Source organism: Lissotriton vulgaris, chromosome 8, assembly GCF_964263255.1.
Source record: "Lissotriton vulgaris chromosome 8, aLisVul1.2, whole genome shotgun sequence".
In the NCBI taxonomy this organism is placed as follows: Eukaryota; Metazoa; Chordata; class Amphibia; order Caudata; family Salamandridae; genus Lissotriton; species Lissotriton vulgaris.
In genome coordinates, this window is record NC_141696.1 from 685335942 (window position 1) to 685353152 (window position 17211).

The 17211-nt window shown below is 41.5% G+C and overlaps 1 protein-coding gene across 1 annotated transcript in view; it reads right to left on the bottom strand.

Moving 5' to 3' along the window:
* Positions 1–17211, bottom strand: part of PHEX (phosphate regulating endopeptidase X-linked) — a 1438972-nt gene that overhangs the window by 586852 nt on the left and 834909 nt on the right. The window contains exon 12 of the mRNA XM_086934549.1: positions 1144–1245. Within this exon, the coding sequence (XP_086790675.1) occupies positions 1144–1245 (102 nt within the window). The remainder of the gene's footprint in view (positions 1–1143; positions 1246–17211) is intronic.

The following is a 17211-nucleotide window of genomic DNA, read 5'->3' on the forward strand; positions in this document are numbered from 1 at the left end:
TCAGGACAGTTGCTGGAAAGACAGGAGTAAGGAAGGTTCCTGCCTACTCTCCTGTGTTGGTGCTCCAACTACAATAAATCCTATTTTGATGTTTCTTCTGGATCTTGAATTTGTCATTTCATTCACGAATACCCTGTAAATCAGTGAATGCAAGTGAAACAGGTAAATGATCTCTTCTGCCACTTGTGAGTGACTCGTGACCTGCAGTGCTTAAGTAACGCTTTAATTGAGGTTACGGCTTTGTCGAAGTACTGGAGCCCACTTCACTGGTGTGCCATTACAAGGCCCTAGAAATGCACCTAATTGTTATATTAATAGTTGACTGAGCTCCATCATCTAAACTTCATGTCTTCTGTTGTCTTTTTAGCCTTGTATCCTCGTCTCATTTCACCCCGCAACTAATGTATGTCAAGAGTCCTGGATCCTTAGAAATATAGAACACATGTACACTAGATCCCAGCCAGTATGGCATTGTTCTCGACTACTCAGATGGCTAATGAGCCTGGGCAGGACTGGCAGTGGCTCCAAAGCAATGGGCGATTACATGTTTTGTGAAAGAGCAGACTGTATGTCTTGAATACTGTATCCTACAATTGGCCAAGCAAATAAATCACAGATCACCTATTTAGATGTAAGGGAGCCTGAAACCTGTTCTCAGCAAATATATAGTGATTATTATTATAAATGTTTGTATGTAAAGCACTCTGTCACCCATTTGGGTCTAGTTTGGGCATTATAAATTTGCTATTAAAATAATTAATTGCCACAGACTGTCTTTTATTACATGTGTGGCTCTGTAGGGGTAGCTTGAACTGGGTGGATCTTTTGAAAGAGTAAACCACCCAAATACATGACAAAAGCAACAAGAGCATGCTTGGATGTAACTCTTTTTTTTAAGCAGGGTCCATTATTCGGTTCCACATTTCGTCAAACAATTCTGTCTCTCAAACACACTTAACTGTGACATCTCTACATCTGCAGATTCTTAACAACAATTTGGATATTTGCCTTAAAGCCACATGTCACAAAAAACAACCACATTCTAATTAAAAGAGTAGATCACAGCTAAGCTACAGGTCTAATGAAAAAGTAGAAAGCATCCTACCACCCATATGCCTTACTTTTTTCAGTATCTGCCTTTACCTTTTCTTTGGCTCTCCTTTTTGTTGCGTCATCCATCCAATCATTGTCTTTCTCCAGCATGTCAATAAAGGCCCACCGAACCCCTTCTGTCAGTTCCTCCATCTGCAAGGCAACAGTGAGAATTCAAGGAACGCAAGACAGCAAGTGGGCGTGGGTATTCATGTGTGATATCAACTTGCAAGAGGCACAGAATTGAGGATAGTTTGTTCAGAGAAGCTGTCATGTTTATTTTTTTGTATCAAGCATAACAAAAAGTAATGCGACTTTCCACTCTTTTTTCACTGCAAAGAAAACACGTGATTTGAGCTAGAGTCACCCTGTCAGAAGGTACCTGAAGATTCTGGCTCCGCTGGAGTATCAGACCCAAGGAGATGCTAAGCTCCCAATTCCCCTTCACCACTGTGCCGGATTTCTCTTGCAACAGTGATAACAGGAAAAGGGGAAGTGGATAACAAACAGAGAGACTGCTCACACAATTATCTTCTCCCGCTCAAGGAATGATGTAGATTATTCTGTAAAACATAAGGACAACATTACTAAGTTCTGACCTCTCAATACCCTGGTTCCTAAACTCTCTCCTAGAACACCTAACCTCAATTACCTGTGGGAATGTGAGCTTTTGCTGCTCTCTGATAGACCTTATATCTTTACTGTTTCGGTGAAGATTGTAGAACTGACCAGTTGACCAGGAGAAGTTGAAGATAGTGAACTGTCCCGCTGCACAGGAGAAGTTGGAGGTACACAAGAATATATATATATATATATTTTCATCTAAATGAAGTACTGTCCTTGAATTAGAGTAGTTGCTCCTGACAATTTTCTCCGACTGTTCAAACAGGGAGTTCCAAGAAGGCAATGGAAGTTTATGGCTGACTACAAGCGCAAGTCTTCAAATAGCATAAGAACACTGAAACTCAGCAACTGGAATACAGTTCAAGAATAAACCAAACTGGTTCGAGCTCACCAACAGGAGGCTGCTTGTCGCTTGACAGCTCTGCAGGATCTGGTCTCTGACTCACTCAGCGCACAGGCAACAGCTGACTGAAGAATGAGGAAGTCGCTCCAGGCAAGTCGCTCCAGGCGAGTCGCTCCAGGCGCCCAGGTGAAGACACCAATTTTCGAAGCGTGAGGACAAAGGGGCGGTGAACTGCTAGCTAAGCTGAAGGAAAGGGGAATGCCTCGCTAAAGTCCGAGAGGCTCAAGCGAATGAAACGTGAGGGAAGGGAGCAGCCGAGAAAGCCGCCGAACTCTAGGAAAATGCTCAGGAAGGTGATAGGAACTAAGGAAACACCTATCCTGACTGAAAACTTACTTTAGCTATGAATAAATACTATGACAGAGAGCGCGAAAGAATACGTTCGCCTCTCAGGGATAATACCGTTGAAGTGCGCCGTTTTTAGAACGCTCGCGCTCCAAGTCACAGAGACGGCGTTCTAAGGAACACACTAGAACGCTAACTGGTCCCCTGACAATGGCAACAAGGAAGTGGGTGTTCCAAGGCGCAACGATAAGTCGCCACTAGAAAAGTCCAGTTGAGAGAAGGGGGGGAATACTTGCTGATGGAGGGAATCTGCGAAGAGCTGCCTGACCTGAGTCCAATCCTGACAGTACCCCCCACCAAAACCCCCTTCCTAGGCTTGTGTGGATAAGTTTTGTGAAACTCTCTCACTAGTCTGGCTGCATGAACATTAGAGCTGGGTTCCCAGGATTGTTCTTCGGGACCAAAACCTTTCCAGTCCACTAAATAGAAAAGCTGTCCCTTCCTGATCTTAGAGTCTAGAATTCTCTTAACTTCATATTCCTCCACTGAGTCTACCTGAACTGGGACGGGTGGAAGGACCTTACGCAGATTTGGTGGATTTTTCCGAATCAAAGATACATGGAATGTTGGATGAATTTTCAATGTGTTTGGCAAATGGAGTCTCACACTAACAGGATTTATCATTCTGTCCACTGAATAGGGTCCCACATACCTGGGTTGAAACTTCCGATTTCCCCGCAAGCGCATGTGGCGCGTGGAAACCCAAACCTTCTCCCCAGGAAGATAAACTGGATTTGCCTTGCGACCCTTATCTGCTTGCTGCTTAAAAGCTGCCTTAGCCTTGACCAAATTTGCAGTTGCTGACTGCAAAGCAATCTGTAACTTATGGATAACTTCCTCAGCAGCAGGAACATCCCCTACAACTCTGCCCACCAACATATTGGGATGTCTACCAGAATTCAAGAAAAAGGGAGAAAACCCCGTGGCGGTATGCACTGAGTTATTATAGGCAAATTCCGCTGGAGCTAGTAAAGATGGCCAATCTCCCTCCTGGTCCAGCAAATACAGACGCAGGTACTGTTCTAAATCTTGGTTCACTCTCTCCGTCTGTCCATCGGTCTCGGGATGATAACCAGTTGACAAACGAGAATCCACCCCCAGACCTCTTAGGAAAGATCTCCAAAATCGGGACACAAACTGGGACCCCCTATCTGAGATCACTACTTTGGGGATTCCATGCAACTTGACTATGTGTTGAACAAACAGAGTGGCCAAATCAGTAGCATTAGGGAGACCCTTGAGAGGAATGAAATGACTCATTTTGGAAAATTGATCTACCACCACCCAAATGACAGACATCCCTTGACTAGATGGTAACTCAACAATAAAGTCCATGGAGACGGTGTGCCAAGGATAAGGTGGGACTGGTAATGGCATTAAAAGGCCTTGTGGAGATTGCCTGAGACTTTTCCCTTTCAAACACAGTTCACAAGTGGCTACATACTGTCGAACCTGAGCTTCCATGCCTGGCCAAAGAAAATTTCGTTTTACCAGCTCCAAAGTCTTCAAAACTCCCTTGTGGCCCGCCAAGGGCTGATCATGGAACATTCGAATGGTCTCTTCTTGTAATTTCTCTCCAGGGACAAACATTTTCCCTTGAAAATAAGGTTTCCCATTTTCCACAAGACGATCTGGACCCTTATTCTCCCAATTCATGTATTCTTCTTTTTTGAATTCCAAGACTATCTTCTCTTCCATCTCGTCCTCTACAGTCACTGCAACGATCTTATCCGCAGGGATGAGGAACTTCTCAATTTTCTCCTCTGAATTCTCTCCCACATTTAGTCGAGAGAGGGCATCAGCCTTTCCATTGGTCACACCTGGCTTGTATGTGAGAACAAAATCATAATCAGCAAAGAATAAAGACCACCGAAGCTGCCTCGGGGTCAAGGTTCGCGCCGACTTAAGAAACTGCAAATTCCTATGGTCTGTAAACACAGTTACCACATGCCGGGCTCCCAACAAATAATGTCGCCACTCAAGAAACGCCACCTTTACTGCCAGCAACTCCTTGTCAGCTATAGCATAGTTTATTTCGGCTGCAGAAAGTTTTCGAGAGTAAAAGGCTACTGGATGAAGTTGCCCCGTCTTCTTATGGCGTTGGGACAAAACTCCCCCAATGGCCAGATTGGAGGCATCTGCCTCCACAAAAAATGGTTCCAACGGATCCGGGTGTTGCAAGATGGGTGCCGAGACAAAGGATTCTTTGAGGAATTGAAAAGCGCCTTCTGCCTCGGTTCCCCATACAAATTTTTCGTTCTTCCGCAGCAAGCGAGTAATGGGGCTCACCTTCTCTGAAAAATTCTGGATGAATCGCCGATAAAAATTGGCGAACCCTAAAAAACTCTGGATTTCTTTCACTGAACTTGGAGCTGGCCAATCTCGGATCGCCTTGAGTTTGGATTCATCCATGGAAACTCCCTCTGGGGAGAGTATGTATCCCAAAAACTCCACCTTGGTTGCATGAAACACACATTTCTCCAACTTCACAAAGAGTTGATTCTCCAACAGACATTCCAAAATGGTACGTACATGCTGGATATGTTCCTCGGTACTTTTGGAAAAAATAAGTATATCGTCAATATACACCACTGCGAAGCGGTCCAAAAATTCACGAAGGATGTCATTCACAAAATTTTGAAATGCCGCTGGCGCATTGCACAACCCAAAAGGCATGACCTGATATTCGAAAAGCCCATAGCGAGTTCTGAAAGCCGTTTTCCACTCGTCTCCTTCTGCCATCCGGACCAAGTGGTAAGCCCCCCTCAAATCCAATTTAGTGTAGATCTGGGCCTCCTTTACCTGATCCAAAAGTTCTGAGATGAGTGGCAATGGGTATCGATTCTTCTTGGTCACCAGATTCAAGGCCCTATAGTCTATACAAGTCCTCAGACTTTTGTCTTTCTTCGGAATAAAGAAAAGAGGAGAGGAAACTGGGGATTGAGAGGGCCTGATGAATCCGTTAGCCAAATTTTCGTCTAGGTATTCTTTCAAATGCAGATTTTCAGATTCCGAAAGAGCATATATACGACTACAAGGAAGCGAGGCTCCTGGTTCCAACTCAATTTTGCAGTCGTATTCCCGATGGGGAGGAAGTCTCTGCGCTCCTCGTTCATCAAAAACTGCTTTCAAATCTAGATACTGTGCAGGAATTTCGGGGAGTTCCACCAAACAGATTACTTGTGGTTGATTGGCCAAACAGTACCTGTCACTCGACTCCGTCTTCACAGGATGAGAGTGGAAACAATGTTCCAGACAAAAATCAGAGGTCAAATCTACAGTTCTCCTAGTCCAGTCAATTTTCGGATTGTGCTCTGTTAACCAAGGCAGACCCAAAATCAGTTGGAATTGCGGAGCATCAATTAAACTGAATCGAAGATAACTCTTATGCTCTCCAGGGCCAATAACTGAGATGGTTTCTGTATCGAAAGCTATCGGTCCGGAGGATAACGGGGTACCATCCACGGCTCGCACAGGTTCCGGCTTTTCCTTCCTAACAAAGTTAATGCCCAATCTTTTTGCAAACAGAATATCGCAAAAATTTCCGGTAGCTCCCGAATCAATCATGATTGCTACATTGGCACTTTGTTCCTTTCCAAATATTATTTGACAAGATAGGATGAGATGCGGTGCCGATAACTGCATGGTGTTTGACAATGACTGAATTAATGGAGTTGTCTTACATTCGGCTTCCACCAGGGCAACCCCGTCTACTGGTGAAGCTTGTCTTTTACCCACGTCGAAGTCTTGGGTCTTCGTGGACACTCCTTGACGAAATGCCCAGAACCACCACAGTACATACATAACTTGCCTTGTCTTCTCTTTTCCCGTTCCTCCGTACTAAGCGGTCCACGGACTGTTCCAATTTGCATTGGTTCCTCTACTGTGACTTCTTCCTTGGACTTAACACTCTCAGGCCGCATGCGATCAAATCTTGGAGGAAAGGTCCGAGTTTCTTTTCGTCGCTCCTGACGTCTCTCCGATTGCCTCTGGTCAATTTGAAGTACTAAGTCTATGAGTTCTGAGACGTCGGTAGGCCTCTTAGGAATCTGGGAGAGTCCATCCTTCAGTTCGTCACGTAGACCTCTGTAGAAAATTGCTGCTCTTTTTTCTGAAGGCCAATTAGTCTCCACAATAAGCTTATTGTACTGCGCTAAGTAGGCCACCAACTCTCGATTTCCTTGCTTTAAATCCAGTAACTCATTATCTGTGGTTTGAGAGATTGCTCTTCTGTCAAAAATTCGTAAGAATTCTGCCTTGAATTCCCGAAAATTGTACAACACAGGATCATTAGTAGACACCAAAGGCAATGACCAAGAAGCGGCATCTCCACTCAGGTACGACAGCATGAACGCCACCTTGGACTGATCTTCTTTGAAAATTATTGGCTTGCAGAGATAGTGCAAAGAACACTGAGTGACAAAAACTTGTGCCTTATTTGGGTCACCCAGAAATCTCTCGGGAGGGGCTAATGGAATAGTGGGGGACATGGCATGCACTACCTGTGTGGAAAAGTCACTGGTGGCTGGCGAAGGATTAAAGGTTTGTGACTTAGGACCCCCAAAATCAGGACTGGGACTAACTGTGAGTTCATTTATCTTTTGACGAAGAAAACTAGTCTCCTGATTAGATTTCCTAACCTCCTCTCTGGTTTCTATTAACTGTTTTTGCAAATCTTCTAAGATGGATCCCAAAGCCTTTAGGTCGAGTCCTTCGGCCATGACACCCAAGCGGAATTTCAGCGGGCACTTCAATCTGTCAGAAGGTACCTGAAGATTCTGGCTCCGCTGGAGTATCAGACCCAAGGAGATGCTAAGCTCCCAATTCCCCTTCACCACTGTGCCGGATTTCTCTTGCAACAGTGATAACAGGAAAAGGGGAAGTGGATAACAAACAGAGAGACTGCTCACACAATTATCTTCTCCCGCTCAAGGAATGATGTAGATTATTCTGTAAAACATAAGGACAACATTACTAAGTTCTGACCTCTCAATACCCTGGTTCCTAAACTCTCTCCTAGAACACCTAACCTCAATTACCTGTGGGAATGTGAGCTTTTGCTGCTCTCTGATAGACCTTATATCTTTACTGTTTCGGTGAAGATTGTAGAACTGACCAGTTGACCAGGAGAAGTTGAAGATAGTGAACTGTCCCGCTGCACAGGAGAAGTTGGAGGTACACAAGAATATATATATATATATATTTTCATCTAAATGAAGTACTGTCCTTGAATTAGAGTAGTTGCTCCTGACAATTTTCTCCGACTGTTCAAACAGGGAGTTCCAAGAAGGCAATGGAAGTTTATGGCTGACTACAAGCGCAAGTCTTCAAATAGCATAAGAACACTGAAACTCAGCAACTGGAATACAGTTCAAGAATAAACCAAACTGGTTCGAGCTCACCAACAGGAGGCTGCTTGTCGCTTGACAGCTCTGCAGGATCTGGTCTCTGACTCACTCAGCGCACAGGCAACAGCTGACTGAAGAATGAGGAAGTCGCTCCAGGCAAGTCGCTCCAGGCGAGTCGCTCCAGGCGCCCAGGTGAAGACACCAATTTTCGAAGCGTGAGGACAAAGGGGCGGTGAACTGCTAGCTAAGCTGAAGGAAAGGGGAATGCCTCGCTAAAGTCCGAGAGGCTCAAGCGAATGAAACGTGAGGGAAGGGAGCAGCCGAGAAAGCCGCCGAACTCTAGGAAAATGCTCAGGAAGGTGATAGGAACTAAGGAAACACCTATCCTGACTGAAAACTTACTTTAGCTATGAATAAATACTATGACAGAGAGCGCGAAAGAATACGTTCGCCTCTCAGGGATAATACCGTTGAAGTGCGCCGTTTTTAGAACGCTCGCGCTCCAAGTCACAGAGACGGCGTTCTAAGGAACACACTAGAACGCTAACTGGTCCCCTGACAATGGCAACAAGGAAGTGGGTGTTCCAAGGCGCAACGATAAGTCGCCACTAGAAAAGTCCAGTTGAGAGAAGGGGGGGAATACTTGCTGATGGAGGGAATCTGCGAAGAGCTGCCTGACCTGAGTCCAATCCTGACACACCCCTGTGTTGCTCTATTGGTTACCTAGCTTGAAGAAAGACAGATCTTTTCAGATCAATAAATGGGTTTATGGTTTGGTGGTAATGGTAAATGCCCCAATATGTGGCAGATGTAGCAAATCCAGAGGAGAACCTACATGTCAGTAAAAAAGAATGTTTATTTAGGCCACTGGTCTTTAAACAACACCACAGCACATACAATCATATTATCTAAAACATTTAACAATTTGGGTAATAAATATTATAAGGTTAAAAATGTCAACATACCAATTCAAATGCCACCCATCTTACTTTAAAACAGATTAAAGGCCATAATATTTATAGTACCCTTCCTATTAATATCATTAGTACATTTCTACAAGTTTGGCAAAGTCCATAATTTAAAGTTTGACTCACCTATCATTAATTTACTAAATGCATTTTCATTGTATTATGTTGGGTTAACACCTCAACTGTTTCTCATTTAAAATCCAAGGTAAAACAATGGTCTTTAAACTTCCAGTTTGTAATTATACCATTTAATTTCTTAGAATAACTGCTGTTGTATTTTATCTAGACTTCTAATTCATTTTATTTATCCAAGCATGACTTTTTAACTGCAGTCATAAACCTGCCAATCTCAATTGCAGTCTCCAGTTGTTGCATATCAGTGATAAGCTTGATTGTCTGTGCTCCGTTTATTATTCTATATTTTAAAAATAGTGGACTTATAAACAACTTCCGCAAGGGCAGCAACTTTAAGCGATCCACTAACATGCATAAAATATTGCATTTTATATGTAGCCCGCATGTGCAATTTCCATCAGGTTGGATCATTTCTGTTTTTATTTTCCCATTTGCATAGTAAGGGTTGGTGCCTATTCTAATTCTTAGTACTTTGCACTTGAACCAGCGGTTTGGTAAAGTATTCAGGTAGGGAAATCAGTTTTCCTTCTCCCAAGACGTTTGCATGAATTTGACTGATTTGTTCCCTCCCAGATACTGCCGGTCCTTTCCCCAAGATAGTTATTTTTCTATAGACCTCAGCTCACCCTTGGAGGCACCAACTTGCAGGGTCACCTTTATATCCGTACAAACAGATATGATTTTTTTTCTGACCCCTTTGGCCCATTTCAGTTCACTATGCTGGATCTTGTTTTTGCACCAATGGGAGACTTTCTATTCCTCTCTCTAGTCCAAGATTTTCCAGAAACTTAATAAAGCTACTTGGATCAATATGTCCCATGAGGTCAGCCCTGTTTCGAGTCAAATGGCCTGTATCATGGAGGAACATGGCAGAGACATTAAGGTCTTAATACATTTCCCTACCACTGCATCCCACCCATTTGTACCACTGATGCAAAGTATTTCAGCTCCATATTGTAGTTGTGGTGGTATCATGCCACAAAGGCTTTCAGAACTGGCCTGTGTGACATATCGCCATAGTCCTTGTTGACTTTTCTTAAGCCACTTAATGAGGTGATGGTCTTCACCTTTAGGGCCTCCACACGGGTAGGCCATTTCAGAGACCTTTCAAACCAAATTCCTAGATAAAAAATAATTGTAAGTGGTTTCCAGTTTAGTGGTTCCCAAATGCCCCTTAACTTATCAATTATTTTACTGAAACCACAACTTTTATTCACATTTACGTTTAAATGTTTGTGGCTACAGTACTCCCCAAATGCATCCAACTTTCTCTGTTTTCCATCTGAGCTAAAATTACAAGGTCATCTGCATTGAAAACAAACGCATGATATGTGTTTCCCATCCATTCTAGGACTAGTGCCCCTGCCAGCAGTGTCTTAAGGAGATATATACGATGAGTATGGAGAATAGAGGGGGGCCAGCACACATCCCTGTCTTAATCCATTGATAATTTATATTCTCTGTGTCACTGACCCCTCTGAATCTATAATGACGTGGGTCCAGTGGTGTTTATGTAGCTCCTGTATCATGCCCAAAATTCTCTTTGGGATATCATAATTTGTCATGGTTTCCCATCAACAGTCTCAGTCCACCAAATCAAAAAGCAGCATCGAAGTCTACAAAGCAGCAGAACAAACTTCCTCTTTACTCGATCAATTTCCGTGCAATGGACCAGAGGGTGAGACCGCGATTGATTGTGGAGTAGCTCTCTTTGAAGTCACCTTGTTCCGGGGGTGGGGGGCTGTATCGATTTCGATTCAGCCATTCTTTTAGTATTTCATGTATAAGTTTTATGAAGACTTTTTCACCCACATCTAAAAGGTTAATCAGCCTATCGTTTTTAGGAGGCCTTATATCTCCTACCCTATGGATGGGTCTTATTATGGCGCCTCCCAAACTATCTGGGAATTGTCCTGTGTCCAGTATAAAGGAAAACAGCCGAAGCAAAATATCTTCCTGCCAACCCAGCCAAGCCTTTATTATTATGGCTGGGAGATTATTCAGGCCAGCTGGGCGGCTCAGATTTACATTTACTATAGTTCGCTTTATATTCTCTACAGTAAATCGTGCTATAATGTCATCCACCACCCCTACCTAGTAGGTTCTACTTCTTTCCGATGGCTCCTTCCTTTCACTATATTTTTCCCCCAAGTACTCGTCCCAAACAGTTTACTTCACCACACAGTTCGTTTTTACCGAGTTTTGTCACAGCCATCCTGTATTAACTTCCAGAAATTTCTTACATTTTTTGTTTCTATTGTTTCAAGTAAGTTGCACCAGCATTTCCCTTTGAAATTCCTTTTCTGGTTCCTGATAAGAGTTTTATAGATTTTCCTTAGTTGTACCAGATTACTATAGCTTTCAAAGTCATACTTTACTTTGAGACTTCCCTCCCCTTTTCTTATTGACCTCTTTAATTTCTGACGTTCTTTACTGAACCAATCTTTCTCTTTTCATATCTATACATATTTCTTTCAGCGTTAATTGTAGTTGCTTCTGTCTTACCCTTAAGGCACTGAATCACTTGGCTGATTATATTTTCGTACCTCTCTATATTTATTATCCTTACTTTATCCACTATTATGTTCGGCTGCAAATTAGCCAGTTTTTCCATGTATTCTTCTGTCATTTTAGTGGTGAGGTGCCTTGGGTAATCCACTTGTATAAGGATTACCTTTTCTCATGTGGCCCTTTCCCCCTGAGTAATTCTAAGTTTGGAGGATCATGGTCACTTCCCTCTCCTTGTATTGCTGAAAAATTCTTATTGCTTCCAGAATTCCAGGTGTACATAAACATTTTGTCAATTGGGCAGGTTTGCAAGCCAACCTTGAATATTTGCTTAGCCAGGCGATCACTTTCCATCCTGCCATTCAGGCAGAGCAGGTTCTTCCTGGCCTAGTACTTTTCTAATGCAATGCCCTGTGCTGACATTTTAGTTTCCGGGAAGCTCACTGCATGTATGTTGTATGTACCCAGCATCTCTTTGAACCAGGGTTCGATTATGTTTTATTAATTTTGTGATTGAAGTCTCCCATTAAAACAAACATGTCTTATCATATTTTTCACACAAATAATCCAAGTATTCCTTAAAACACCCCATTACTAATCTATAGTTTTGCTGGCCTCCCCCCTTCCTTATATATACAATTGTAATGTTATCAAATTTGGGGGTTTAGTCCAGTAGGAACACTATGCATCCCACAATCCATTTGCTTGTTACTACTTGGAGCTTTACCTTTCTCGCTATCCCAGTGGATACTGAGGTCATTATCTCCCCAGAGGGGCGTCCATATTGACTCCTTGTTAGGGGCGAGTTTATTTGGATAAATCAATCTATTGTAGGGGTTTTGTCGCACAGCCACGTTTCTTACAAGCATATGATCACATGAGAGTTTGCACATTTTTTAAGGTTTCCTTCTTTTGTCCTTCTCCCAGGCCCATTAATATTCCAAGTTAGTATCCCAAGGCTGTTCAACGGCCCAACACCCTAATCTATTTCACTTAGGTACCCCTCTTCATCCAGGTCAGTTTGAAGTTGACCCTCATACCTCTTTTCAACACTCTTATTAGCCCGGTGATAGCTTGTTTCTACGTTGTCAACAGCCATCATCACAGGGGGAGAGACTCTCTCTAGTGATATTTGTCAAATTTGATGTATCATAAGCGTAGTGTGATGAAGGAAAATCTACAAAAGTATTAAACTTCATCCAGAAATCTGAGAATTTTCCACTACAACTATTGCGTGGAGCTAAGTCTGCACCATAATAAATATGTACAACCACCTCTAAACCAGGTCTAAAGGAACATTTCCATTTTGCCCATGCCAACGTCGCTAAGAGTACTTCATGGGCCATCTTCCAACAATATGTACTATATCTATAAATTGTCTCCTAGCATTTTTATTTTGTGGTAACTGCTCTAATTCATTGTGCATTATTGCACAGTACAATATCTTGCAATAAGAACCCAAAGACAAATCTATAGGAAGCCCATTACAACATTATAAAGATCAGTAAAATATATGGAATAAAATACCTCCAGCAGTGCATAATAAAAATATTGCAAGCTACCAAGGAGTTCGCTATATAAAGGAACTAGGCTGTATGGGGCACTTGTACTGGCCTTTCTGCCAAGGGAAGTTAGGATGCTGGCATAATGTTGCCAAAATCTGTACTTTTGAAAATAAATTACAAACCCCATAACACACCACGCCTTCGGCTAAAACTGAGGGAAAAACGGAAAGTGTAACATGTGACAAGGGGACTTACAAAGTAAGCTAAAATCATCTGTGTTGCAGTACGAAGAGCAAAATTTCCTGAAAATGTTTTTGAGGTAGGCAGATTATCTTTTAATCCTATATCCTTTAAAAATTTATTTTTGTGAAGGGTTCTCTTTGTTGCAAAGTGCTGCCATGATGATTCTTTTATTTGCTTTTTTCTCGTATGAATTGTATGAAAAGAAAATGGGGAAAAACCTGAAGGGAAAAACAGAAATACATCGGGGTGGAGAAACACGAAGAAGGGTGCAGTAACAAAACAATGTCTAAATGGCTCAGACATAAAGGAGTGGAGGGAGAATGGTGAAATAGGAGAGACAAAATAGGAAATAGAGTGATGGGGAAGAGAGCGAGTGAGCAGGAGGACGTAGCCCAGGTCTCCATAGCAGTCTGCTGGTCTTCAGTCATCAGCTCTGAAGGCTGGGCTTGTTTAGCTGCAGCACATCACACAATCAAATTAAATGGGGCACACTCAAAAAATATGTTTGTGTGCTTTCGCATTACCAGTCAAGCAACCCATGCAGAGGAAGAATCTGCAGGTCACACAACACTTACTGAAGTGGAAGCAGAAAGTTAGATTGTGAGCTATAGGCACTTTATAAACTACAAAGGAACAATGAATTCATTGCACTGAGAAAAAAACACTAATGGGGCATTGATGACCCAATTACAGAGAGACTGATAATATTGATCCAGCTGGTAACAGTTTTCAGCCACATCGTTGTTGCAAGTAATGTTGCACCATTGCTGGAACACTGCGACTGATGAGTTTTCACCCGGACATATCACATACTCAATGGTGGCGAAGTGTCTAGGCAACATTACTTGTAATGGCCTCGTTAGAGAGTGCTTTTTTCCAGAAAGATAGGTAGGATACGCTAAGGAAAGAGAGCCTGGAAGCGGATGTGGGAACATCAATTTAAGCAATACAGGACCTGGACATTAGCCACAGAGGTCAGCCAACTTTGTGTGCTGAAATCTAATTTTGGAGACACTTTTGCAACAGTTATCTCATAAAATGGGCTACATTGTACAGTGGTTTACTTTAAAAATAACAGTCCTTGTAATGAAGCATGGCCAGTCTCTCTTTCTATTTGATTCTTTAGTGTTTTATGTTTGTAAATCTCTTCCTTCTGCTGCCAAAAGGGGAGCTAAGTAACAATCACTCTGAGTGACAGGACTGAAAGTCTTGTATCTGAAAAATGAATTAACCTGGCACTGAAAAAGAAAAACATCTCGCAAAGAATGCAAACCTTGAAAACATATGCCCTGATTCTTATGGCATGCTCTATCTCTCCCTATCCCTGCCCTCCTCTCAATCATACTTTATTTATGTTCACTATCTCTCTCTAAACAACTCTCAGAGCGATTCAGATGGTCTCAAGTGATTTAAGCTTGATAGAGAAATTCCTCATTTTGCAAGTTAAACATATAACTGTTAAGTGCTAACTTCAATGTCGACTAACACACACATTTAACGTAAAATTTGTGGTACGTGATCAAATGTAGACATTATAAACAAACACTCTAATTGACCTATCGTAATGAATTAAGTTAGCTGAAATGCTGATGCCATTTCGAATGTCGTATTCATACATTAGGCCTATTTACACATTTAAACAGTTGTTTTGCTTGAGATGTTTTTCTCTTTCCTCCCACTTCAGATGCTGCAATTTTCCAGAAGCCTTCTCTTAGCCAGTGAATAGACATTTGATAGGTATTAGACAACTGATAGTGAGGTTCTCACTATGAGGAGAGGAGATGGCTGGAAACGTGACTACTGGGAAGAGCTGTGTGAACCACAAGATTCTGTACAAAGTAACTAATCAAGGACATTGTAGTGTATGACCCATTGAAAAAAACGTGAGAAACTGGGGAGTATACATGCTCCCAGCACTTGGAGGAGAATAATTGGTTCCTCAAGTTAGGGACGAGGTGCAATGTTGCAATTAGAATTTTGTTGAAATATAATAGCATGTATTTCTAGATTAGGGCAGGGCAGGCCTGAGAGATGCTTGCTGACGCCTAGACAGGAAGACTCTTTGAGCCTCCGATAATCTTCACTTCCTGAGTGCTAAGGCTTTATGCCTATGAATTAATATTTTCTCATCACAAACCTTCATAAAGTTTTCTGAAGCTGACCTCTTATTCTACTTTGCTTAATTTAAAATGCTATTACACCCAACCTTCTTTATCTCAGATTAGGGAATTTCCTTTAAAGAACAAACTTGATGCATATTCTGCATTTTATTCACTACTCTTACCAATTTAGAGAGGATGTGGCCCAACAGCTAGGGCAGCTAGGGCAAATCTGGGGAACCGGGTTCGAGTCTCGGTAATGATGCTCAACATCCTGCGATTTTGAGCAAATAACTTAATCTAAAAAAAAAAAGAAATATGTCCTAGTGTATTGCAACTGGTGCTCATGAAAAGCGCTCTGATAACTGATACCTTCGGGTCAAGTTTGCTCTATATAAAACTCTGAAAAAAGATCCTATTTTATTATATTTTTTGTATATTGATTACAAGATCACTTGAATTTGTAATAATGATCACAAAAATTGAATACTTAATAAACTATGGATCTGGATTGAACAAACTTGTAAAATAAATTATTTTAGACTCATCTTAATTCTCTTTGTTTCCTGTCCCCATTCTTCTTCACTGTTATGGTAACTAATGTAAATGATAGCTCCTTATCCCCTATCCTTATTGACTAACAAAGGTCCATACGACCAATGACGGGTATTTGATGATCACACCCGACGTTTGAGATACATAAAAATTCCCACTCTAACAAGCTAAATAGCAAATAGAAATTAAGCCAATTTTATATAGATAGTGGCTGACATGGTCTTGTAAAGCTGGAATAAAGACTATGGGAAAAGCACCAATCTGGTGAGGTGACGATGAAGTGATACTGATATTTATATATAAATATATATATATATATATATATATATATATATATATATATATATATATATTCACTGAAAAAACCATAGGTTATAGACCATATATAGTTAGGAATTCGCATTTACAAAACCTTATTTTACTCACACAAAACCATTGAAATTCTATATATAGTTAGTTGCACTAACTATATATCACGCACCCGCAATCCACTGCTGATGATGTCACATATTACATCATTCATGACATGGTCAGTGACATCACTGATGACATCACTGATGACATCTCAAATGACATCACTGATGACATCACTGATGACAACATCCAGTGACTGTATGTTTCTGTAAAGTTAAAATATGTCTTACATATTGAAGAATGAGTGGATGTATAAGTGTCTGGATGAAGGATTTAGTAGGTGCATGACTGACTGTATGAGTGAGTGATTAAATGTGTCTCACTGAGTGCATGGGTTAGTGACTAAACTGTCTTAATTTGTGCATCATTATGTCTGTTGTTCTGTAAACTTTTGCATGTGTTGATAAGTAGCTATATGAGTAACTATATGGGTTATTGATTGGTTGCCCAAGTATTTGTATGGGAGACTGAGTGTGTGTGTGGGTGGCTGGGAGGTGTATGACTCTGTGCATAGATGTGTGAGCAGTTGATTCACTAGATGTATGGTTTCAAAAGTGCATGTGGAAACAGCTGTATGGGCGGTTGACTGTGTGCATGAGTGTATTGGTGAGTGAATGGATATCTCAGTGCTACATGTCAAAGTAAGTACATATGTAAAACACAGTACATGTGAGAGTTGACATATATAAATAACTGTGCATAAGAGCCAGTGAATGTGTGAGTGGCTGTATGGATCATTGTTAACTTGTATCAGGGATTGTATAAGAGAGTAAATATGTGTTAGTATATGTTTGAATAAGTAAAGTTTGTATAACTGTATAGTTGAGGAAATGGAGGTGTGATTGATTCTTTGCATGACTGACTAGGTGTGTGAGTAACTCCATGGATGAGTGACAGTCTGTGAGTGTCTGTTTACACTGATTGTATCTAAGGTTATATTAGAGTCTGAAGAGGTTCATCGTATTATCACAT